The sequence below is a fragment of the Suncus etruscus genome, chromosome 2 (assembly GCF_024139225.1).
Source record: "Suncus etruscus isolate mSunEtr1 chromosome 2, mSunEtr1.pri.cur, whole genome shotgun sequence".
NCBI classification, from domain to species: domain Eukaryota; kingdom Metazoa; phylum Chordata; class Mammalia; order Eulipotyphla; family Soricidae; genus Suncus; species Suncus etruscus.
In genome coordinates this window covers 2,788,501-2,813,652 of record NC_064849.1, presented here as the reverse complement: position 1 = coordinate 2,813,652, position 25,152 = coordinate 2,788,501, and the positions used below count along the sequence as shown (strand labels likewise).

At 54.0% G+C, this 25,152-nt stretch overlaps 1 protein-coding gene across 3 annotated transcripts; it reads right to left on the bottom strand.

The window, feature by feature from the left end:
- Positions 1-336: 336 nt before the first annotated feature.
- Positions 337-19,259, bottom strand: KMT5A (lysine methyltransferase 5A). 3 transcript variants are annotated; one of them, XM_049769247.1, is made up of 8 exons: positions 19,106-19,259; positions 13,597-13,709; positions 12,506-12,662; positions 6,409-6,628; positions 6,209-6,296; positions 4,344-4,403; positions 2,994-3,184; positions 337-1,782 (listed from the first exon to the last, which is right to left on the bottom strand). In XM_049769247.1, the coding sequence occupies exons 1-8, from the start codon at positions 19,113-19,115 to the stop codon at positions 1,572-1,574; spliced, it is 1,050 nt and encodes a 349-aa protein (XP_049625204.1). In that variant the 5' UTR covers positions 19,116-19,259; the 3' UTR covers positions 337-1,571. The 3 variants fall into 3 exon arrangements, with proteins under 3 accessions (XP_049625204.1, XP_049625206.1, XP_049625205.1); XM_049769249.1 differs by lacking the exon at positions 19,106-19,259 and adding an exon at positions 13,822-13,836; XM_049769248.1 differs by lacking the exons at positions 13,597-13,709; positions 19,106-19,259 and adding an exon at positions 13,822-13,844.
- Positions 19,260-25,152: the final 5,893 nt, after the last annotated feature.

The following is a 25,152-nucleotide window of genomic DNA, read 5'->3' as shown; positions in this document are numbered from 1 at the left end:
GCCATTTCTGAGCGCAGAGCCTGGAGGAAACCCTGAGCACCGTCAGGTATGGCCCGAAAACAAAACAAAAACCCAAAGGAAACCAAGAACAGAGACTCAGCAGCTTTGCCTGGCAATAAATATTTTAATTTGTTTCATTTTTATGATGACAAATAATTTTTCAAGTTTTCTTTGTTGTGTTTTCTTAAATACAAAGCTAAACCACAAACAGGCATGACTCGACGGTCCATATCACATTGACACCCTTTTGGACCCTCCTGCGATCCACTGACCAGGCGAGGGTGGCTGGGTGGGGGGAACTCACTTAGCACCGTGGCGCGGGGGGTGGGAGGCTGGGAGCACCTGACTGAGAGCCCAGGCGCTGGGTGCCAGGGGAGGGTCACAGTGCAAGTGAGAACTGCACCTTGGTCTGCATCCCTGCCTGCGGTCCCCACATCCGCTGCCAGCGGGGCCGGGCCTGGCCTGTCTCGGAGGTGGCGGCGGTGCGGTGCCCCGAGTGCATGGCGGCCTTGTGGCACGCGGCAGGAGCCCACACCCCAGGTCGGCGATGGCCTTCAACCGACCCAGCGGGGTGTGGACAGCGAGAGCGGGTAAGTAATTTCTGGTCCCACTACAAAACTTGATTTATGATTAGAATAGAGTACCATCCAAATCTCTCCTACAGAAAAAAGAAACCAACCAACCAACCAAAAAATAACAAATTAACCCCCCCAAAGCCAAAACCAAACGAACCAAAAATTGCAGCCATTTCATTCACTTCAAGTCCTATATACATGTAAGTTTGTTTTCTGTTTATTTTCCCTCTTCCCTTTTTTTCTTTTTCTTTTTTTTTTTTTTTGGAGATTTTTATTATTATTCCTAAAATAAATTCAGTGTTCACATTTCTATAAAGAACTGTTTCCCAGCTTTGGGAAACCCTGGCCTGTCCACTGTGATCCCTGCCCTGAAGCTTGGGGGTACGGCCTGAGGAGGCCACGGAAGAAGGAGGGGCAGCGAGCCCCGGGGAGCCAGCAAGCTGTCGAGGAAGCAGGGGGAAGACTGCGGACTGCCAACCTTGATATAAAAAGGGACTCACACTGCACTGCGCGCCTGTCGAGACGTTGAGGGGAACCAAGAGCTTGAAAGCATCCCGTCCAGGCCCGTGGGGGGTGGTGGTCCCCGCCTCCCAGCCCTGTGGGCAGAAGTCGGGGTGTGCGGGGGGAGCAAGGGGGGGAAGGAGAACCCCCACTTCCTAGTTCAGATTCTTGCCCCGAAAACCTGTGCCCAGTCTTGAACTGCATGCACGGGGGAAGCACAGACTTTCAACTTGTATGCAAAAAGGATACAAAAACAACTCGGATATAAAAGTTTTGGTAATATAAGGCCATCTGTCGCCGTCCACCTTGGAGACCTGCGACAGAGATTTAAATACTACAGTGAAAAGGCATCTTAATAGACTTTTTTTTAAAAAACATCTGAAGTCATCTGCTAAGATTAAATGTGTAAAAAACCAAAACCAAAACCAAACAGAAGGAGGAACAAAAAACGACTCGGCGCCTGGCCCGTCAGAGGGCACTTGTGTCCGTGGCGGGTCAGTGCTTGAGCCAGGGGTGTGCCTCGATGGACGCGCGGCTGCGGTCCCCGTAGTCGTAGAGCAGCTCCTCACCCGCTGCGATGTCGCGGGAGGCGATGAGAATGAGGTGTGGGACCCCGGCGATGTCATGCAGTTTGGTCTGGCAGTTCCCGCATTTGCTGTGGTTGATGAGACGGCCCAGGCGGTCGGTCTCGCGAGTGGCGTCCACGCTGGAGTGGGGGGAGACCAACTGGGGTGTTGGAAGCTCGGGGATGGGGGGCAGCCAGGAAAGGCCCAGTGATGGGGGCACGGGAGGTAGGGATGCAGCCCTGGCACTACCCGGAGAGACACCCCCTGAACGGGGGGACTGGGGGAGGTGGCAAAGCCCAACAGAGCAAGGGGCGAGGGTGGGCGCTGCATTCTGAAGGCAAGAGGTGCTTTGTGGGGCTCAGAAGCAACATGCAAGTTTGCAAAAACCCATTGAGTGTGGGTGTGTGTCGTTTTGCAGAAATCCACTGACAGGCGTGTATGTGTATAAACCACTGACAGGTGCATGTATGTACAGCTTTGCATAAATCTACTAATGGGAATGTGTCTATGTGTTGCAACACACGTGGATCTACCTGGAGCCAAAGGGGACTGTACTTTTGCTTAATTTTGCCGGTGATCAAGGGACCGGAGGGTGCTGGGGATAAAGCCTGTTTTTTTTGCATGCAGGGCCAGCACCTTTACCCCTGTGCTATCGCTCTGGCCTTCGAAATCTAAAAAGTCTAAGACAAATGAAGGATTCAAAAAGCTTTTCAAAAATATACAAAAATGGGGCAGGAGATGGCATGGAGGTAAGGCATTCACTTTGCATGCAGACACACACACACACACAGAGTAAAAAATTTCGGGGGTTAGGGCTGGAGTGATAGTACAACAGGAAGGGCATTTGTTTGCCTTGCTATTGAACCCTGGCTTTGCTGGGTTCAATCCATATGCTCCCCACCAAGCACCACAGGGGGTAATTCTTGAGTGCAGAAGCAGGAGTAACCTTTGAGCACTGTTGGATGTGGCCCAAAACCAAGAATCTAAAAAAATTAGTGGCAGGACCAGAGAGATAGGCCAGCGGGGAGGGCACTTCCTTGCACACAACTGACCCTGGCTGAAAGCCCAGCACCACATACCAATCTCTAACCATTGCCTGTGTGACCCCTGAGCAATGTCCATGTGCTTTGTCCCCAAACACACACCCCAGCTAGACACAGTGGGCAGGGCTTCTCGGGAAAGGGGCAGCCCAGACTGCCCTTGCTGCTGAGATGCACCCTGGCTGGACCCAACGGGCTATCACCCCATATCTTCTGCCTGGGAAGGCCCTCAGACTGATGGCAGCAGAAGCAGCAGCAGGAGGAGGGAGAGGGGCGCAAAGCATGGGGGGGCAGAGGGGCCCAGGACTCACCAGTAAGTCTTGCTCAGATACTGGAAATAGTACATGTAGCAGCCTGTGGACGGGTCCTGAGCGTACAGAGCCTCCCGCTTCTTGGCATCCGTGATCTCAATGAGGTCCCCGTGATATTCCACCACGAACTCGCCCCGCAAAAACTGTTTGGTGGCGATCACTCCCCTGCCCTTGCCGTCAATGAGGTCAATCTGGGGAGCGGGGGCGAGAGGGTCAGTTCGAGAGGGTCAGCCACACATGGCCTCAAGCGGACAGCTGAGGGTCCCCGGCACGCTCCCTCCAACCCAATACGCTTGCTGGTGGGTGTGTGGTCACCATCGCAGATGCATCAGCCCCAAGTCCACCGGCCTTATCTGTGGGCACTGCCATAGTGGACTTGGGAGAGAATTGCTTGGCGGACTGTGCCCCTTGCACAGATGAGGAAGCTGAGTCTGGACAGGCAGGAAGCAGGTGGGCATGACTGAGTCCCCTAAGCCAAGCAGTGGACCCTGTGTCCATGTCTTCTCACCTATGACCATCGGTGGAATCTAGACTCTCTGGCTCATCAGCAGACTCATACCCCGTACCACATAGAGGGCTACTTCCTACTCCTGCACCCCAATGAAGATCCATCAAGAGTGAAGCAAATCTGGGGCTGGAGTGCCGGAGTGATAGCACAGTGGTAGGGCATTTGCCTTGCACACAGCTGACCTGGGTCGGAATCAGATTCAATCCCCAGCATCCCATGTTGTCCCTGTCAGGAGCAATTTCTGAGCCCAGAGTCAGGAGGAACCCCCGAGTGTCACTGGGTGTGGCCCAAAACAATCAAAAGTCTAGGGCCGAAGTGATAACATAGGGGAGAGGCCATTAGCCTTGCATGTGGCCGATTTCCAGCATCCTGTATAGTCCGCTGAATCCCCAGGAGTAATTCCTGAGTGCAGAGCCAGGAGTAACCGCTGAGCACTACTGAGTGTGGCCCAAAAACCTAAAGGAAAAAAAATAGTTCCTGATAGGCCAGAGAGACAGTTCAGTGGGGTAAGCATAGGCTCAGGTGTGAGCACTGCTGGGTGTGGCCCCAAAACTGGAGTGAAAAAGGAAAAGGAAAGAGCAGGGAAGTCGGGGATAATGACACCATGGCTGGGGCAGCCTGAGGCCATATCGAAGTCACCCTGGCACATCACAAGGCTACAGTGACCACGTCTGTGCTGGTTGGGTTTACAAGGAAAACCTCTGCCCGCTCACATATAAGCTAGGGTTCCCTGAAAAAGAAGGACCGGTATTGGCTCCTCAGGATCTGAGGCCAGAAAAGAGACAATGGAAGGGATCTCGGCCATTGAGGAGGGGCAGATGGGCCCCCATCTCGCCTCTCACCTTCATGCCTTCTTCTTTCCCACTCTCAATCAGCTCATCAATTCTTCTCCGTTCCTCAGACTGGCGGGAAACATGAAGTACATCAGCATGTTAGCATGTTCCCTACTGGACCCCCATGGCTGCCTCCCGCCGGCCTCTAGAGAACATGCAAGTGCAAGAGCCAGATGTCATCCCTTCTCATCACCTCTGCACTGGGGACAATGGCCACTGATGTGCTATGGGACCCGAGAGACACCTTGTGACCCAGGGCAGGAAGGAACCCACGAGTCTTTCTGCCTGTTCCATTTGTCAGCTACTTTCTTTTTTTTTTTTTTTTTTTTTTTGTTTTTTGGGCCACACCCGGTGGTGCTCAGGGATTATTCCTGGCTGTCTGCTCAGAAATAGGTCCTGGCAGGCACGGGGGACCATATGGGACACTGGGATTTGAACCAACCACCTTAGGTCCTGGATCGGCTGCTTGCAAGGCAAGCACTGCTGTGCTATCTCTCCGGGCCCTGTCAGCTACTTTCAGTACCGCTTGGTCCTGGGCTTTATGGGACACACTGGCCTGGCAGTGCTCAAGGGATTACAGTGCTCCTGGTCAGCCTGGAGGTCCCACACACAAAGCCTGAAGCCCTTCAGTCGCTCTTGGTTTCGACCAGGCAGTGTTTTAAAAAAAAGTTTGTTAGGGGCCAAAATGATAGCATAGCAGGGAAGGCATTTGCCTTGCATGCTGCTGACGCAGGATGGACCCGGGTCAGATCCCCGGCATCCCATATGGTTCCCAGAGCCTGCTAGGAGCGATTTGAGCGCAGAGCCAGGAGTAACCCCAGAGCATTGCCAGGTGTAGCCCCAAAACTAAAAACAAAAAAATTTGTTACACAAAGAAAAATAAATAGAATAACAGGATTATTTTTTCCAGAGTGATAGCACAGCTGGGTAAGGCATGTGCCTTGTGCATGACTGACCCACGATCGATCCTCAGCATCACACTGGGTCTCCCAAGCACCGTCAGGGGAAATTTCTAAGTGCAAAGCCAGAAGGAGGGGCCGGAGAGATAGCATGGAGGCAGGACATTTGCCTTGTATGCTGAAGGACGGTGGTTCAAATCCTAGCAACCCATGTGGTCCCCTGAGCCTTTCAGGAGCGATTTCTGAGTGTAGAGCCAGGAGTAACCTCTGAGTGCTGTCGGGTATGACCCCCCCAAAAAAAAACCCACAAAAAACACAAACAAACAAAAAGCCAGAAGGAACCCTTGGGCACTGCTGGGTGTAGGCCCCTGCTAAAAAAAAAAAAAAAAAAAAGCAAACCTAAACAAAACATTGTTTTAAAAAAAAGAATATCAAAAAAAATAAAAATAAAAAAGAAAGAATAAATAGGAGCTGGAGTGGTGGTGCAGTGGTAGGGCGTTTGCCTTGTAAAGGGCTGACCCAGGATGGACCTTAGTTCAATTTCCTGGTGTCCCATATAGTCCCCCAAGTCAGAAGCAATTTCTGAGTGCATAGCCAGGATTAACAGGATGGTGGTTCGAATCCGGGCATCCCATATGACCCCCGAGTCAACCAGGAGTGATTTCTGAGTGTAGAGCTAGGAGTAACCCCTGAGTGCTGCCAGGTGTGACGTCCTCCCCCCCCCAAAAAAAAAAAAAAAAACAACTCACTGGGGGTGGAGCAATTACGATAGTAAACTGAGCATTTGCCTGGCACATGGCTGAATAGGGTTCAATCCCCAGCAAAGAGTTTCTTGCCAGTCCAGAGGGAGCAGGTAAGGGCTCAGAAGACCTGGCTGCCCACCCTCCCTAGGGAGTTTGGCCCTGTGGTCTGGTCTGAATCAAGCTGTGACCCCAAGAGTCCACGAACTGCAGCCGGACAGGCCCAGAAGCCAACCTGCAGTTCGGCCTTGCTCTTCCGGGAACTCCTCCTCACGGGGTAGAAGTCGGTGAGTTTGCGGTTCTGCTGCGTTTTCCCTTGAGCTCTGGAACAACGGGAAGGAGAGAGCAGAAGGGCCTGAGTGTGGGCGACACACACAGCCCTGCCTGGCACAGCTCCCAACTGGGGCCAGCGCCCACCAGCACCCAGCCACTCACGTCTTTCGAGGAGCCGGTCTGCCCTTGAGGGGCTTCCTCGGGCTTTGCTTGGCAGCAGCAACGCTGGGAGGTTCACACACTGGTGGGGGACTTTTGGGAGCTTCTGCTACCTCCGGTTTTTGGTTTGGAAAAGGGACCAGGGGGCTCCTTCTGGCGTCTCGCAGCTTCTGCTCCTCTGACTTCATGGTGCTCCGGATCCCGTTTGCCGTGTTTCTCTTCTCTGGGACAGATGGGAAAGACCAAGGCTGTCGTCTGCCTTTTTTGCTTACTTTGGGGATACACCTAGAGGTGTGCAGTCCCCTTGCTCTTGAGCCTGCGTCTAGCTTTTCACTCCTCTCCTCTCCCCTCTTTTACTCTCCTCTCCTTTTTTTTGCTTTTCAAACCCTACCCCACAGTGATGAGAGTCACAGCCAGGGAGGCCGAGGGATGAAGCCAGGCTCCTAAGAGCGAAGCCTGCGAAGCCTTCCCTCGAATTATGCTGCTGTGATTCTGCACCAGATGAAAGTCCGCTGCAGCTCTCAAGAGGAAAAGGTCTTGCAGGCGGAGCCCTACGTGGGCAGCACTGGCCTGAGCTCTGACTTCTGATGCCCCCAAGGACCTGAGCTCAAGGGAAAAGCCAAACCCCAGAGTAGGCCATGGTCTGGAGTCAGGAGAAAGAAGTGCAATGTGACTGACATAGAAACAGATGACAGAGACAGGGCACAGGATGCAGACAGCACTGAGCAGGACAGTAGAGATATAGTGCAGACACACAGACAGGTAGACTCAGACACCAACAAAGACAGTCAGAGACTCAGACACACAGAACAAAAGAACAGTTAGAGACACAAGTCACACAGCACACAGACACACACAGAGCACAGTACACAGCACAGACACACACAGCCCCTGAGCACTCCCTGTCCAGCTGTATCTCAGAGCTGGGCTGAAGTCACAGTAGAGCAGGGAGAACGGGCCCTGGCCTTGCATGCAGACGACCTGGGTTTGACCCCCAGCATTTTTTTTTTGTTGTTGTTTTTGGGCCACACCTGGCGGTGCTCAGGGGTTACTCCTGGCTGTCTGCTCAGAAATAGCTCCTGGCAGGCACGGGGGACCATATGGGACACCGGGATTCGAACCAACCACCTTAGGTCCTGGATCGGCTGCTTGAAAGGCAAATACCGTTGTGCTATCTCTCCGGGCCCGACCACCAGCATTTTATGTGGTCCCTGGAGCACTGCCAGGAGTGATTCCTGAGCACAGAGCCAGGAGGAATCCCTGAGCACCACCAGGTGTGGCCTAAAAACCAAAAGGAGGGCCAGAGTGACAGCACAGCAGTAGGGTGTTTGCCTTGCACATGGTCAACCTGGGACGAACCCGGGTTTGATTCCTGGCATTCCCATAAGGTCCCCCGAGCCTGCCAGGACTAACTTCTGAGCGCAGAGCCAGGAGTAACTCCAGACCATCACCCAGTGTGGCCTATAAACCAAAAAACCCAAAACCAAACAAAAACAAAACAAAAACACCAAAAGAAATTTAAAAAATTTTTGGTTTGGTTTTGGCCACACCTGGGTACCTGGGTTCAGGGTATCTAGGAGGAACCAGGAGTTGAACAAATTGGTGAGATATAACACACATGTCACCCTATACTAAAATGTACACCCTCTCTAAAATGTACTTTGTACTCATGAATCACTCCTGGCAGTGCTCAGGGGACCATAAGGGATGCCAGGAATTGAAACCCAGGTCAGTCATGTGTTAGTTCTCCAATTTGTGTTTATTTTGGGAGAATCACACCTGGGAGACTAAAGGATAGCACCCAGAATAGAGCCTGGGTCAGCTGTTACGAAGGGAAGTGCCTTCCTCGCTGCACTATCTCCCTCGCCATAAAACTATCATTATAAACATATATGTTTTGGGGCCTAATATTTTGAGGGGTCACACCCAGCAGCGATTGAGGTTACTCCTGGCTCTGAGCTCAGAAGTTGCTCCTGGCAGGCTCGGGGGACCATATGAGATGCCGGAATCGAACTGGAGCTCATCTATGGTTGGCTGTGTACAAGGCAAATGCCCTTCTGCTGTGCTATAGCTCCAGCCCAAGGGGTCTAATTTTTTTTTTTTTTTTTTTTTTTTTTGGTTTTTTGGGCCACACCCGACGGTGCTCAGGGGTTACTCCTGGCTGTCTGCTCAGAAATAGCTCCTGGCAGGCACGGGGGACCCTATGGGACACCAGGATTCAAACCAACCACCTTAGGTCCTGGATCGGCTGCTTGCAAGGCAAACAACCGCTGTGCTATCTCTCCGGGCCCGGGGTCTAATTTTTTTAAATGTAAAATAAGACTGTGGGCTACGACTGGAGTTTATATATAGCACAGCGGGGCGGGCGCTTATCTTGCATGTTGCCAACCTAGTTTCTTCCCCATAACCAAATATGGTCCCCACCCCACAATAAACAAACAAAATATTTGAGAAGGGGCCAGAGCAATAGAACAGTGTAAGGAAAGGACATTGGCACTGCATGCAGCTGACCCAGGTTCTAACTCCAGCATCCCATATGGTCCCCCAAGCCTGCCAGGAATGATTTTTCTTTTTCTTTTTTTTCAGGAATGATTTCTGAGTAACCCGAGTGCCACCGAATGTGACTCAAAAACAAACAAAAGATGAGATAGCCTGGAGGTAGGGCATTTGCCTTGCATGCAGGACGGTGGTTCAAATCCCGGCATCACATGTGGTACCCTGAGCCTGCCAGGAGTGTTTCTGAGTGTAGAGCCAGGAGTAACCCCCGAGCGCCGCCTGGTGTGACCCCTCCCCCCAAAAAAACAAAAGATGATATTTAAAAAGTAAATATGCCGGACAGATAGCACAGCAGTAGGGCAGTTCCCTTGACCCAAGACAGACAGTGATTTGAATTCTGGCATCCCATATGGTCCCCCGAACCTGCCAGGAGTGCAGAGCCAGGAGTAACCCCTGAGCATTGCTGGGTGTGACCCAAAAACCAAAATAAAAATAAATAAATAAATAAAAAGCTTGGGAAAGAGAAAGAAGACAACAGCTGAGCACCACTAAGCATTCTAGAGGCTGGCCTTGATCCCCAGGAATCCATAGCCCCCAAGCACCACTGGGAATGACCCCAAATAAAACAAAGCTTTATTGGCTATTAGGGCCAGGCAGGGAGACCCAGAAGCTGGAGTGTTTGCCTGGCATGTACAGGCTAAGGTTAGATACCTGGCACTGCCTGGTCCCCCCTAAAGACACCAGGGTAATCCTGGTGACCTCCAGCTGTGCTCATCCTGAGCAGCACCAGGTCAGGCTATTTGTCATAGGGAATAACTCATGAGGATTTTGAGCACTGTTTGGGGCACCCCCAAAAAGGAACAAGGGAACTGGAGCAATAATATACGGGAGGGCTCGATCCCAGAACCCCATAGAGTCCCCTTAGCCCCACCAGGAGAGATCCTTGAACTCTGAAGAGTCATTCCTGAGGTGGCTGTGGCCCTAAATCAAAAACAAAGATGAAAAATTAAAAGAAAAAGGAAAAGAAAACAGGGCTGGTAGGAAATGTGAACTAGTGCTTTTGAAGAGAAAATTAAACAAAGACTCGGACCCCGCCATTCTCCTGCTAAGCCTGATGAAGGGGATTAAAAACATGTGTCCACACAAAACCCAGCTGCGAGGGCCCCAGAACTTCTTCAGACCAGACCTAAGTGGGAAAGAGCCTTCAGCGTTGACTGAGAAAGGGCCACGACAATAGGCCAGGCCACACAGGAAAACTTTTCTTGGCCACGGTAAGGCAGGAGCTGACCAGAAGGACCTTGAAAAGCAGGTGATGGGTGAGAGAAGCCAGACACACACCGAGCTGGGCGATCGAGTCAGAGAGCGACCACTGAGGGTGATGAGAATGTTCTAGAACCAGCCGTGGGGCCTATTTCAACGCTACCAAGCCCATTCAGACGATCCTGTTCCCTTGTGCCAAACTGCCAGAGCAGAACCTGGGACCCAGGGCCAGAATAGCAACACAGCCACAGCCCCCCTAAGCAGGTGGCGCCCGGCACGACACATCATGGTCAGTGCAGAGGAGACACTCCCACAGGAGCCCTGCTTTCTGATCTCCGCCAAAGTTCAGCTGACTCCATTTCTTTTGATTTTGGGGCCACACCCAGTTGTACTCAAGGCTTAGTTTGATTGTTTTTTTTTTTTTAAGTGGGGGGTGCTTGGGCCACTCCTGGCAGCACTCAGAAACTACTCTGACAAACTCGGGGCATCCTATGGGATGTCAGGGATTGAACATGGGTTGGCCGCATGAAAGGCAAATGTCCTCTCGCTATCACTATCGCTCCAGCCCCTACAAGTCTTATTCTTGGCTCTGTGCTCAGGGATCACACCTGGTGGGTTAAGGGGACCAAGGAGGGTGCCCAGGATCGAACCTGTGTTGGTGACGTAAAAGGCAGACTCTGGCCCATGGCCCCTGATAACTATCTCTTGCCCTTATAACACTAGGAATCTATGGGCCAGAGAGATAGCACAGTAGTAGGATCTTTGCCTTGTATGATCCAGGACGGATGGTGGTTCGAATCCTGGCATCCCATATGGTCCCTAGCCTGCCAGGAGTGATTTCTGAGTGCAGAACCAAGAAGAACCCCTGAGCACTAACGGTGTGGCCCCAAAACCAAAACCAAAAAACAAAACAAAACAAAAACCCACCCCAAAAAACCACTAGGAGTCCAAGCAGCTGGCCTGGGCACTGTGTCACCCGTCAGCACTGGGCAACACTGACACTCTCTGCTGGGCTGAGAAGGTGGGGAGGAGAGAAAGGGGGGGCTCCCCGTGCCAGGGCAGGACAGAGCCAGACCCAGACACTGACCACAGACAAGCAGAGAAGTGGGCCAGGGCTGTCCCCTCGTCCCATCCACTGCCCTTCCTGAGTGAATACAACATTTCCTCAAAGGAGCTGCAGCTTTAACGCAAGGTTTTTTTTGTTGTTCATTTGGTGGATTCACCTGGTAGTACTCGAAGCTTTCTCCTAATAGGTTCAGGTGGCCCTATGGGGTGGCCAGGTTTAAAGCAGGATGGGTCGCACTGTACTTGCTCCAACCCCTCAAGGCATTTCAAGGACAAGGGAGCTGGGGAAGCCACCAACATCTTCAACAGGGCCACCCGGCTTAGAACTCACTGCTAAGAGGCTGCAGCTGATCTTCGATGGCCCAAGAAACTTTCAGGAGCCTCTGTCTTTATCTCTCTCTTTCTATTTTTTTTTGTTTGCTTCATTTTTTTTTTTTTTTGGTTTTTGGATCACACCCGGCAGCACTCAGGGATTCCTCCTGGCTCTACACTCAGAAATCGCTCCTGGCAGGCACGGGGGACTATATGGGATGTCAGGATTCAAACCACCGACCTTCTGCATGAAAGGCAAATGCCTTACCTCCATGTTATCTCTTTGCCCCCCCCTTCTGTCTCTCTCTCTCTCTTTTTTTTTTTTTGGCATCACTGAGGGATTACTCCTGGCTCTGCGGTCATAAATTGCTCCTGGCTCAGGGGACCATATGGGTTTGAACTCACATTCGTTTTGGGTCAGCGGCATTCAAGGCAAACACACCCTACTGCTGTGCTATCACTCTGCCCCCCCCCATCTCTTAACCCCAATCTCTCTCTCAGTGCCATTTGAGAGAAAGCAGCACTCACATGTTCTAGAGTGGGAAGAACTTGAATAATGAGGTCAAGGCTGGCTCCTTAAAGACCGGGAAGGAGCCGTTGCATAGGTTCCACAGTTAGGACCCGAAGGCACCCACCCAGCCGACTCACCATTTCGGTGAGTACTCCTAGTACCCGTGGGCCTGATCACCACAGGTTAGGTACAGTTACTTTTGCAATTTGGCAAGAAGACTACCTGGGGCTTGAAGGTCACGTTAGCTCTTGGGAAAGCACGAAGAACCAGTCCGACCTGGGCCAGGCCTCCCTGCCCTTCGCTCCCGGTGTGTGGGTCTCAATAGCCAACCAGAGGGTGGCTGGAGCTATGCCACCACGGAGGCCTGAGGAGGCAGGATGGGGGCCTTACTGGCTACAGTTAACCGAAGAAGCTGGGGGTGGGGTTGGGCTGCACCCCCAAGGACTGGAGACTCACCATCTCGTTTCCTGTAGCTCCCTGATAATGGCTTCCCGGGGCATCTGACTTCGTGAGGTGCAACGGAATTCTCTTCCTGAAGCGGGGACCGCACTCCGGAGCATTTGTTCGAGCTCATGTAGGAATAGATCTTGGATTGCCCGGCAAATACATTCTCCTAAAACGACAAATGCATATTCTGAAAGAGGCTTGGAGACTGGGTCAGGAAAGGGGAAGGACAGAGCTACGAGCAGGCAGGCCAGACTCAGTCACGGGCATGGGCACCCCTCATGCAGCAATGCAGGGCTCTGGGCCGCCCTAGGCTGGTTCCAGCATACACAGTCACTCCTTCCCCTTCACTAAGGTGTTATGGGGGGGGGGGAATGACACACATCTGTCCCCCAGAACCTGCCACCAACCAGCCGCAAGGAAACTGGCTCTCAGCGGTGAGGAGGAGGAGGAGGTCGCCATGACCTGGGTGGGGTTCAGAAACCTCAGCAGAATGTTTGGGGGGTGGAGGAGGCGGGCTAGAGAGACCTCACCAACCTCTTCTTAAAAGCCTGGGTGTGAGGACTTGGCGGGAGGCCCAGAGCCTGCCCGCAAACCCTGCAAACCCCGCAAGCCCCTGCAGACCCTGGCAGCGGCCAGGGGCTTCTCTAGAATTTGAACCCCCGAACTGGGTGGCCCCTCTGCCAGGCTGCGGGTTGGAGTGGTGCGCTGGTGGCAGGGAAGCCAGTGAGTGGGCAGCCTGGGAGCCAGGTCACTGCGGGAGCTGGGGAGTCGGGCGTGGGGGTGGGGTGGGGTGGAGTTGAAGTGCGGGCACTTCTCCCCTGAGACCACCTAGGGGAGGCCCGGGTCGGGTTCAGGGGGGCCCCCAAGACATCAGTCACCCCAACCCACCCACCCCCAGGCCGAGCAGCGATCGAGCGCTGGTTGGGCACGGCGGGGGGCTGGCAAAGGGCGCAGCTGCCCTGCCCTGCCCGGCCGGCTGGCAGGCAGGCGGGCAGGCAGGCAGGCAGGCGGGCAGGCAGGCGGACGGGCGAGCGGGCGCGGGGACACGCGGCCCAGCCCGGGGCGCGCCAGGGCGGGCGGGGGGGACGGTGCCAGCTTACCCCGTCGGTGCGGGGCCTCCCCGGGCCCCTCCGCTCCGCCATCTCCGGGCCCGGGGCTGTCGCTGCCGCCGCCGCCGCCGCCTCCACCGCGCGGGGCCTGGACATCTTCCTGCCTGGAGAGGGGACCCGGGGCAGGGGACCGGCGCTTAGGGCCGTCGCAGCAGCGCGCTCCACTGGGCCCGGCCCGGCCCGGCCCGACCCGACCCGCCCGGCCGACACACCCACCTGCAGCGCGGCCAGGCCCATGGCGGCGCGCCCCGCGCCCTCGCCCGCGCCCGCGCCCTCGCCGCGGCCCGGCCACCACCGCTGCCGCCGCCGCTGCTGCTGCTGCTGCCGCCGCCACCAGCGCCGCCGAGGCGCCCCGGGGAAGGGCCGCCGCCGCCCCGCAGAGCCCCCTTCCCCCATGGCCGGGCAGGCAGCGGACCCGGCCTGGGACCCGACAGCGACCCCCCAGCGCCCGGCCCGGCCCGCCCGGCCCAGCCCGGGAGAGGAGAGGAGAGGAGAGAGGGGAGGGGAGGGAAGAGGAGGGCAGAGGAGAGGAGGGGCCGCGGGAGCGAGCGAACGAGCGAGGGCGAGGGCGGGACGGACCCCGGGCCCCGGCGAATCCCCGCTCGGGCGCGCCCCTCTCGCGCGCCATCAGCCACTCGCCGAGACCCGGGGACCCCGGAGTGACAGCGACGGCCCCGAGCCGGGCGGGGAGGAGCGGGGAGGAGGCGCTGTCACGACAGGCCGGGTCAGGTCTGCGGGAGAGCAGGGCAGCCCGGCCGGAGCCACGCGAGACGGGGACACCCGGAGTCCACAGAAGAAAGGAACATCCAGAACCCGCGGGAGACAGGGACACCCAGAGTCCACAGGATCTAGGGACACCAGACCCCACGCGAGACATACTCCATGACAGAGGAGCAAGCAGAGCCCATGACAGAAACCAGGACCCCACAGATAACCAGGACACCCAGACAACACACAATACACCGGGGCACCCGGACCCCATGGAAGATCTGGACACCCAGACTCTCCATGACAGCCTGGGATAACCAGAGTCCACAGGCGATCGGGACACCCAGAGCCCATGGCAGACCGGGACACCGGAGTCCACAACAGACTGGACACTAAGAACCCACGGGACAGTGGGACGCCCAAACTCCATGACAGACTGGACCACCCAGGGCCCACAACAGATCTGGGCACCCAAATCCCATTGGTGATCAGAACACCCAGAGCCCATGACAGACTGGGCACCCGGACCCCATAGGCAATCAGGAAACCCAGACTCCAGGACAAGAGCCCACGACAGACCAGGGCATCCAGACCCCACTGGCGTTCGGGACACCGGACAACACACAGCAGACCAGGGCACCCAGAGACCACGGAAGATAGGGACACCCAGACTCCATGATAGACAGGAACAGCCAGAGCCAACGACAGACGGGGACATCCAGCCCCCACTGGTGATAGGGACACTCAAGAGTGACCAGGATGCCCAGTGTCCTCAGCTGTCAGGCCCACAGCCTATGCCACCCCCAGGCTCCAGGTGACCCAGCCTAAGGACTGGGGCAGGATTGGGGGACCCTTCCCAGGCATTCAGTCCAGTCTTCAGGGTCCTGGAGAGGGTGGCTGTGTGGGGATCTGTTTTAGCTGAGGAAACTGGGCTCCAGGGAGAGGCCCAAGCCACCAGCTAGGAAGCAGCTGAGTTAGGGGTCCTTGACATGTGGGGCCACAGGGCTGCCGAGGGTCTCTCAGGCCTACTCGGACCTCACAGAGGCACCTGAAACCCTTATAGGGAACCAGGCTGGCAAAGTGGACTGCTTGGCCAAGTTCTGAAAATAGGGTTTCCTTGTTTCCTGCCCCATAACAGAGGCCTCAGGCTGGAAACACAGCAGGGTGGGTATCTGTCTGCCTTGCCTTTGGGTCAGATCCCCAGAACCACATAAAATCCCTGGAACCTGCCAAGAGTGATCTCAGCACCTCAGGCTGTGGCCCCAAAGCAAACCAAACAAAGGGCCTCAGGGCCCCCAAAGCACAGTTTTTGGGCCCGAGTCCCAGCCTCTGCCTCAGCAGTTCTCTGTGACGATGTCCAGTCACCCCCAGTCTCAGCCTCAGAGTCCTCATGGGCTCCAGTCCCTGAACACAAATTTATTTCCCAAGCCCCTGGGAGCACCTTTTGTCCTGCTCAAACATGACACGGTCCTGGCCCTTTGAGGAAACGGGGGTCAGGTGACAGGTGGGGCTTGGGACAGTTGCCTACCCCAGCCCTGCTATCCAGCACTGCACACACAGCTGGGGGACACTGCCCTTGGGACACTTGCCTCAGGGACGCTGGCACTGCAGGCTAGGCCCTTCATGAGGGTCAGTGACAACATGACGTGGCAGCTTTGAAGAGTGTCAGGCCATGGTGAAAATCATAGCTTGGGAGCAGGAAGCAGCGAATAGCTCGTGTATCCACTCTTGTCCACGTCCCCAACTATAATAATTTACGTACTACAGTAACCAAACTCACTGAGCTCTGCCTTCACTCTATCATTCCCCAAATGTGGAAAATCACCTTATAAGACAACATTAACACCCAATTCCTCTCAAACATGAGGATGTAATAAGTTCATTCAGAGTAAGCTTCAACATTTACTCCGCCTGGATTTTCACATCACTTCATAGATATAGAACAAACCTATCCACAGGACCAAACCAGCTCTGTCCCATGAGGCAACCCAACCTTAAAGTTTATATATATATTGCCTGCCTGGAACTCGGTCTAATAGCAATCACTCGTTCAACAAACGTTAGGAAGTACCTGTTTTATAGGATCCTGTGTTAAAGCCATCCCGAAAAGCAGACAAAGCAGTTAGGAAGTGGGTGAGGTTATGAATTTGATCCTTAGAGTCACGGGGGTGGCAGGATGTGGGGGAGTGGTGAAGGGCACATGGCCACAATTTCATTCTGGCTGCAGAGGGATAATAATAAATTGGAGGTGGGGAGGGGTCTGAGAAATAGCACAGAAGTAAGGCGCTTGCCTTGCATGGAAGCTGACCCTCCTTTCAATCACCAGCACTACGCATGGTCTCTTGGGTACCACTAGTGTGGTCCAACCTTCTCCCCACAAAATTAAAAGAATACCTAAAGATGGATAAAGTGGCAAGCGGAAGGCAGAGTAGGAGGTCACTGGCCAGTGACAACAGGAGAAAAGTAGGTATACAGGGCTGGAGAGATAGCACAGTGGTAGGGCGTTTGCCTAACACATGACCGACCAGGACAAATGGTGGTTTGAATCCCAGCATCCCATATGGTCCCCAGAGCCTGCCAGGAGCGATTTCTGAGTGCATAGCCAGGAGGAATCCCTGAGTGCCAGAGTGTGGCCCAAAAGCCAAAAAAAAAAATTTTTTTTTTTATATCTAAAGCTAGGGAGATGGCCAAAAAGCCTAGAGTGCTTTGCAGGCCAAAGTCCCCAGCTTGATGCCTGGCACTGCATGGCTCATTCTACTGTACGTGGCCTCAAAACAAAAGTTTCGAGAGTAACAAAGCTTAGGAAATACGAATTATGAATTTAAAAGTCAAGTGAGACAGTGAGACAGTGGGACTCACCAAGGGAAGCCTGCCCGAAAGAATGGGGGCACCTATCTTCACTTTGGTTACTTGTTTTGTTTTTTTTTGGTTTTTGGGCCACACCCGGTAACGCTCAGGTGTTACTCCTGGCTATGCGCTCAGAAGTTGCTCCTGGCTTGGGGGACCATATGGGACACCGGGGGATCGAACCTCGGTTCGTCCAAGGCTAGCGCAGGCAAGGTAGGCGCACCTTACCTTTAGCGCCACCGCCCGGCCCCCTTTGGTTACTTGTGAGGTAGGAAAAGTCAGCTATGGCTGTGGTCTACGCAATAACTTTGTAAAGGTGACAGATCATAAAGTGTCTGGGATGAAGTGATAATTATTATTTACTCACATAAAGTTGATAAGCAAAGGGGAAGTAGCTGTGTTTCGTTAAAGCAAGCCATCATTTTTGGGAGGCTGGATACAATAGTGCTCAGGATTTTTCTCCTGGTGGAAGTCTGGGGCCCTATGGGGTGCAGGTTCAGAATCAGGCCAGCTGTGAGCAGAACAAGCGCCTTACCTGTAGGACCATCTCTCTTCCACATCAACCCCCTTATAGTCAGTCCATTCACTGCTGTTGAAATAGTTTAAAGGACTTTGCTATGACGGGAAAGAGGAGTCAGGGGAACAGTTTGGGCTTTGTCATGTATGATTAGTACACTATCAAATGCTTAGAACTTTCATGGTGAGAAACGTTCACCTTGATTTTTTCCTCCGTGGATGGGCGTGTGTAGCTCTTTCTTTTGAAGTTCACTATGCTTGTTTCCCAATCAGAATAAATCCCAATAGACCCTAAATGGGTGCTGGGAGAAACAAGTGATGCAACTGGGTGCAGGGTTGCGGAACAAAAGGGGGCCCTGAAAACGCCGGCAGAAAGGATCCAAATTTCACTCACTCACTCACTCACTCACTCACTCACTCACTCACTCACTCACTCACTCACTGCTGCTGCTCCAGGGCCCTCGGTGCTGCCTTCAGCCAAATTCCGACTCACGTGTAAACCCTTGTACTTTGGGCAAACATTTTTTAAAAAATACAACGACCACTTACTCAAAAATAAAAGACAAGAATCACAATCCTAGGGTAACCATCACACTCAAGTGTTTGTACAAAGGATGTGGCAGACAGACTGGAACTGACCCTGAGGTTGGGGCTCAGGGAATCAGGGATGCCTGCTGCACCCCTGGGGGTCGGCGGTCCTGACAGTGGGCCAAAGGAAGGACTCCACTCCAGGGCTGGACCAGGCCGCCCAAGCCATCCATGTGCTAGAGCAGGCGACTGAGGTCGACCCGGGAAGGGATGGGGAGTCACCCCAGGGTGAGTGAGCCAGATCACCCAGAGGCTCCAAAGCTGACTCCAGGCGCTGGGTGGGGGGAAGGAAAGGGGTGCTGTGTTGGTGTTGGGGTGTGTGCGAGGTCCTCCAAGGGGGTGCTGTGTGTGTGTGTGTGTGTGTGTGTGTGTGTGTGTGTGTGTGTGTCAGATCCGCCAAGCAGAGGAGAGAGTGGGAGGAGGACAGAGGGGGAAGAGAGAGAGACACACACAGACAGAGAGAGAACGAGAGAGAAAAGAGAGGAGAGAAAATGGTCCTCGCCTTCCCATCTCCATCTCCTCTCCAGGGAGGCAGCCGGCGCCCGAGGCCCCCAAAGCGCTTTCCCATACGGGCCCGGAGAGAGCCGGGGCAGCGGGGTGCGCGCATGCCGGGGAGGGGAAACCGAGGCAGGGAGGTCGAAAGTGGGGCCCCTGGGGAGCAGGAGGCGCCGCAGCCTCGGCCTTGGCCCTGCCACCACCACCACCCCCCGGGGCCCGGCGTTTCGAGGTGCAGCCCGCAGAGCAGCGCAGCGCCCCGGCCACCCCGGCACCCGGCCCGCGTCCGCCGCCGACCCATCCCACCGCCCCCGGAGCCCCGGTGCTGGGCCACCAGGGCCGATACCTCTCGCCATGGCCCGGCTCGGCGACACCGGCCTGACACCGCTTAAGATCTCCCGGGAAACCGAGCTTTCAAAAAAATAAAAAAAGTTGCCCCAACTGGAGCCAACTGCTCCCGGGCTGCGGCGCCTTTGCCGATTGGCGGCTCTGCCCGTCACTCTCCGGAGCGCTCGGCAGTGATAGGCATCCCGGCTGGAAAGCCCGCCCTCCGACCCGCCCACTTCCGAGGGGCGGGGCGAGCGGCTCCACTTTCACGCAGCGAGGTCGGGACGGAGCCGGGCGGAGGAAGCGGGGGGGGGGGGGGAAGGGTGTTTAAATTTGGACGTTCCCGAGCGCTGATTGGCTGCGGCGGGAAAGCACCCGCGCCGCCATTGGCGGACGCGAAACCACGCCCACGCCGGCTACCGAAGCCCCGCCCCTCCTCTCCTCCTGGCCGGCTGAAGTCACGCGGCCGCCAGCCCCGTTCCGGGAGAGCCCGGACCCAGACTTCCGCCCTCGCGCGGCGTGGCCCGGAACCTGACCTTTGACCCCAGGGCCGGCTTCTGACCCGGGGAACCCACGTTTGACTTGGGCGCCGCCTCGAACCCTCCAGCGGTGAAACGCCCCGGGCCCTTGACAGCTGTGGAAACCGAGGCGCCGGAGGAAGGCCGCAGCGGGTCGCGTGTTTGGATCCGCGGCATCCGCTCCGGTTCCCCCAGAGAACCTCCAGGAGTGAATGAATGGCCGCGAGTAGAGCCGAGGCGGAACCCCTGAGCACCGCCTGTTGTGGGCCAGACCCAAGCAGGAAAATGAACCGGATCGAAACTGACAGCGCCACTACCACCAAGAGTCAGTGTCTGTGGAAGTCTCGGGTTGAATCCTGAACCCCAGACACCCTGTGCTCCCTGAATGCAGAGCCAGGAATAAACCCCGAGGACAGCCGGCTGTGGCCCCCAAACAAAATTAAACCACTCATGTATATATATATTTTTTTTTTGTATATTTTTTGGGGGCCACACCCGGTGATGCTCAGGGGTCACTCCAGGCTATTTGCGCTCAGCGATTGCTCCTGGCGGATCAAATGGGCCGTGGAACCAAGGTCCGTCCAGGATTGGCCAAGTTCAAGGCAAACGCCCTACTTCTGTGCTATCGCTCCAGCCCCCAGTCAAGTCAGTTTATTGGTGGCTGTTTGCTTGTTTCTTTTCTTTTCTTTTCTTTTAATTGGTTTTTGGGTCCCACCCGGCAACGCTCAGGGGTTCCTCCTGGCTCTACACTCAGAAACCCCCCCTGGCAGGCTGGGGGGACCCTGTGGAATGCTATGTGGGATTCGAACCGTGGCCCTTCTACCTCCAAGCTATCTCTCCGGCCCATTTGTTTCTTTTTGTTGTTGTTTTCGGCCACACCCAGAGGTGTTTAGGGTTTACTCCTGCCTCAGCTCAGGGACCTCTCCTGGTTGGTTCAGGAGACCATCTAGTGCTGAGGATGGAACCTGGGTCAGCCTAGCTAGTGCAAGGCGAGTTACCTTACCCGCTCACTGTACTATTGATCTGGCCACCCCACCCAGCAGTGCTCTGGGATTACTACTAGCTTTGTGATCAGAAATGACTCCTTTCTGGTTTGAGAGACCATATCGAATGCCGGGAATCAAACCCGAGTTGACTTAGTGCAAGACAACTGCCCTCCCAGCTGTGTTACCGCTCTGCTCTTCCCCCACACCCCTTTTTAAAGAGCTTTAGAAACCAGCCAATCTGTTTTTGTTTGTTTTGTTTTTAGCCCATACCCAGTCAGAAATTACTCAGAAATCTACACTCAAGTCACTTCCGGGGCCAGAGAGATAGCACAGCGTTAGGGCATTTGCCTTGCATAACTGCCGACCCTGGGCGGACCTGGGTTTGATCCCCGGCATCCCATATGGTCCCCTGAGCCTGCCAGGAGCGATTTCTGAGTGCAGAGCCATGAGTAATTCCTGAGTGCCGCCGCTGGGTGTGTCCCCCAAAAAACTCACTCCTGGCAGTTCTTGGGGGACCATTCAGGATGCTGGGGCTCTAACCCCGGCTGGCCATATGTAAGGACATATGGGGGGGACATCGGGGGATCGAACCACAGTCTGTCCTGGGCCAGCCAAACACGAGGCAAACGCCCTGACTTACCACTGCCCCATTGCTCCTGCCCCTGGTTTTATTTTCTTGTTTCTTTTTTTTTTTAAGTCACACCCAGCCAGGACTCAGGGCTCAGAATCCTGGGGAGAGTTCAGGGGACCACACGTGGAGCTGGGGAATCGTCTCCTTACCTGCAGTCGGATCCTGCTTCCGAGGGTGGTAGGTTTCATAAACTGAAGTGAAATTAGGTAGACTAAAACTAGACCCTGAAGGGAAATTCTTGAGTTTGTGTTCCTTGAACCACACCCATCTGTGCTCAGAGTTATTCCCGGTGGAACCCTGGGAACAGGGAACCAGGTGGTACTTAATTAATCTCAGGGTCCCTCAGGCAAAGCTTAGGTACCCCCCCCCCCAGCTCCCTGGGCTCTTAGGCTCGATCCTACCACTCCACTGGCATTCTTTCTTTTTTTCTTTTTTCCATTGGCATTCTTTTTTTTTTTTGGTTTTTAGGTCTCACCCGGCAGTGCTCAGGAGTTACTCCTGGCTCCATGCTCAGAAGTCGCTCCTGGCGAGCACGGGGGACCATATGGGACGCCGGGATTCGAACCGATGACCTTTTGCATGAGAGGCAAACGCCTTACCTCCATGCTATCTCTCCGGCCCCTCCATTGGCATTCTTCACCTCAGCATCTGGGGTCCTGTTTTCCTCGTGTCATCTAAAAGCAAAATACAAAATGAAACAAATGAGATATAGAAGGCAGGGCCAGACTTAGAGAAATAAGTGAAAGAGATAATACTAGAAGCACCGCTCATTGTGTGAAAGTCATTAGAATATTCTGGAAACCTAGAATGTGGGACAGGTGAAAAAAATCGTAGATTCTTTTCTTTTGGGGGGAATACCCAGTGAGACTCAGGGGTTACTCCTGGCAGGCTTGGGGGACCATATGGGATGCCATGGGGCCAAACCTGGGTCCACCACATGCAGGGCAAAATGCCCTCCCCGCTGTGCTATTGCTCTGGCCCAGAAATTGTAGATTCTTGTGTTTAAAAACGAGTCATTATGGGGCTGGAGAGAGGGCATAGCGGTAGGGCATTTGCCTTGCTCACAACTGATCCAGAAATGACGGTGATTCGAATCCTGGCATCCCATATGGTCTCCTGAGCCTGCCAGGAGTGATTTTTTTGTTTGTTTTTGGGTCACAGCTGGCAGTGCTCAGGGGTTCCTCCTGGCTCTATGCTCAGAAATCGCTCCTGGCAGGCTCAGAGGACCATATGGGATGCCGGGATTCGAACCACCATCCTTCTGCATGCAAGGCAAATACCCCGCCTCCATGCTATCTCTCTGAGTCCCCAGGAGTGATATTTGAGTGCAGTGCCAGGAGAAACCCCTGACCCAAAAACCAAACAAGTCATCATGACTTTTTCTATTTTTTGTTTTCTGGGCCTCCCCTGGGGAAGTGCCAGGGATCCAACTCAGATCAGCATGGAAAGCACCTTACCCATTGTACTATTGCCTCAACAAGTCATTACTTCTGACCAATGTCCTTTGTCCCAAGACTTTGTCAGCACTTCCCTGGCAGGGGATATACTATGGTCATGAAACCACAAATGTGGTTTCCCAGGGTGCCACTTCTCCACAGCACTCTGGATATACTGACTTCTGTGATCCTTTCCCCACCCCCAAGAAAGACTTTGTCTTTATTTTTCTTCCTATCTTGGGACTGGAGAGAGAGTACAGCAGGTAAGGCACTTGCCTTGCACTCAGCTTTCCTGGGCTCAATCCCTAGCATTCTATATGGTCTCCCTGAGTTTGCCAGGGGTGATTGTTGACTGTAGAGTCAGGAGCAATGCCTGAGCACCTCCAGGTGTTGCCCCCTAAAAAATATAATCTTCCTCCCTTTATATTCCCTAAAGAAATCCTTTCAGGGGAGAAATAGTGTTGAGATAAGGCATTTGCCTTGCACACAGCTGACTCCAGCCCCACTTCCAGTCCCTGAGCACTGCCAGGGTTCACCTCTGAGTACCACAGTGTGACCCCCAAAATCTAAATAAAAATAAAAGGGAAAAAGAAAACCCCTTTGCTTTTCTTTGGGGGGGGTTTGAATCACACACAGAGATGCTCAGAGTTACTCCTCACTTTGCGCTCAGAAATCACTCCTGGCAGGCTCGGGGGACCATGTGTGAAGCTGGGGATCAAACCCAGGTCTGTCTCAGGTCAGCTGCGTGCAAGGCAAATACCCTACCGGTACTATTGCTCTGGCCCCTGATTAGTATTGCTTTAAGTGCCAAGAACTTAAGTCCAGTTGAATTTGATTTAAGGAAATAATATATTTAATTGTCCCTTGAAACATGTTCTGGGGTGGGCTGGAACGAGAGCACAGCAGTAGGACATCTGCTTTGCATGCGGCTAACCCAGGACAGACCTGGGTTTGATTCCCAGCATCCCATATGGTCCCCCAAGTCAGGAGTGATTTCTGAGCTCATAGGAGCAATCCGAGCGTCACCAGGTGTGGCCCAAAACCCCCCTCAAAAAAAAAAAAAAAAAAAAAAAGGTTGTATGAGTGGCTTCAGCCATAGCAGGATCCAGGGACTCAACGATCCCAGCACCACATACGGTCCCCAAGTGATCCTGAACAGAGAGCCAGGAGAGACATGAGCACCAGACCCCCAAAGCGAAACAATGAAAAATAATTCAACGTGGCTGAAGAGAGAGCAGAGGGGAGGGAGACTGCCTTGCACATGGCCACATGGCAGATCTTGGTTTAATCCCTGGCATCCTATGTGGTCTCGGAGCCAGCCAGAAGTAATTCCTGATTGCAAAGTCAGAAATAATTCCTGAGCAGTGTCAGGTGTGGCTCCAAAACAAAGCAAAAAAAAAAAAAAAAAAAAAAGCAAACAAAAATCCCATGGTGAGGCCAGAGAGGTAGTAAAACATTAAGGCTCTTACTTTGCAATATATCTGAACCAGGTTCAAATCCCTACAACTTCATATGCCACCCCCAAAACTGTCAGGATCCATTCATGAGCAGAGGCAGGGATAATTCCTGATTATTATTATAATGCTAGGTTAGTAGTCCCCAGAGTGGGGAAATGTGCCCCACAGTGAGTGAGTCCCCATCTCCAGCAGATGTCGGTTTTGTTTTGTTTTCGGGCCACACACAGTGGCAGTGGTGCAGAGGTTACTCCTGGTTCTGCACGCAAGAAATCACTCCTGACAGGCTCGGGGGACCATATAGGATGCCAGGAATCGAACCCAGGTCCGTCCTGGTTTGGCTGTGTGCAAGGCAAACGCCCTACCGCTGTGCTATCTCTCTGGCCCCAGATGTAGGTTTTTTTTTTTGTTTTTGTTTTTTGTTTTTTGGTTTTTTTTTTTTTTTGGTTTTTGGGCCACACCCGGCGGTGCTCAGGGGTCTCTCCTGGCTGTCTGCTCAGAAATAGCTCCTGGCAGGCACGGGGGACCATATGGGACCCGGGAATCGAACCAACCACCTTTGGTCCTGGATCTGCTGCTTGCAAGGTAAACGCCGCTGTGTCAGATGTAGGTTTTAAGAGTACTGTTGTGGTTTCTGGGTCACACCCAGCGGTGCTTACTCCTGGCTCTGTGTCTAGGGGGTCACTCTTGGTAGGGCTCAGACGATCTATAAGGTACAGGGGATCAAAACCTGGCTATGCCACGTGCAAGGCAAGTGCCTCCCTGGTGTACTAGCACCTCTGACCCCCATCAGGGCTTATGAAGTAAATGACAATTGTTTAGTTGAGGCCTTTACTGTGAAAAGCAGTGGAGCTAGAAATCGGCTCCATTGGTCTCTGAGAAGCATCAGAGAAGCAGATTTAAGGCAACACAGATGTTTCGGCTACAGGAAGTTGCTCTCACTACTCAGGCTCAAGGGACAAAGGGACGGGATGGGGTGGGTGTAATTTAAACTGGGAAATGCAGCAGTGGGGGCCCATATTGCTGAACTCCAGATCCCAA

Bases quoted from the DNA above. Each gene is read 5' to 3' on its own strand.
- KMT5A (XM_049769247.1), bottom strand. The intron at 6,629-12,505 runs GTGAGTCTCCAG...CATCTGTCCCAG, and splicing joins GAGCTACAGGAAACGAGATG to AGAAGAGAAACACGGCAAAC. The intron at 4,404-6,208 runs GTTGGCTTCTGG...GTTTCCCGCCAG, and splicing joins AGAGCAAGGCCGAACTGCAG to TCTGAGGAACGGAGAAGAAT.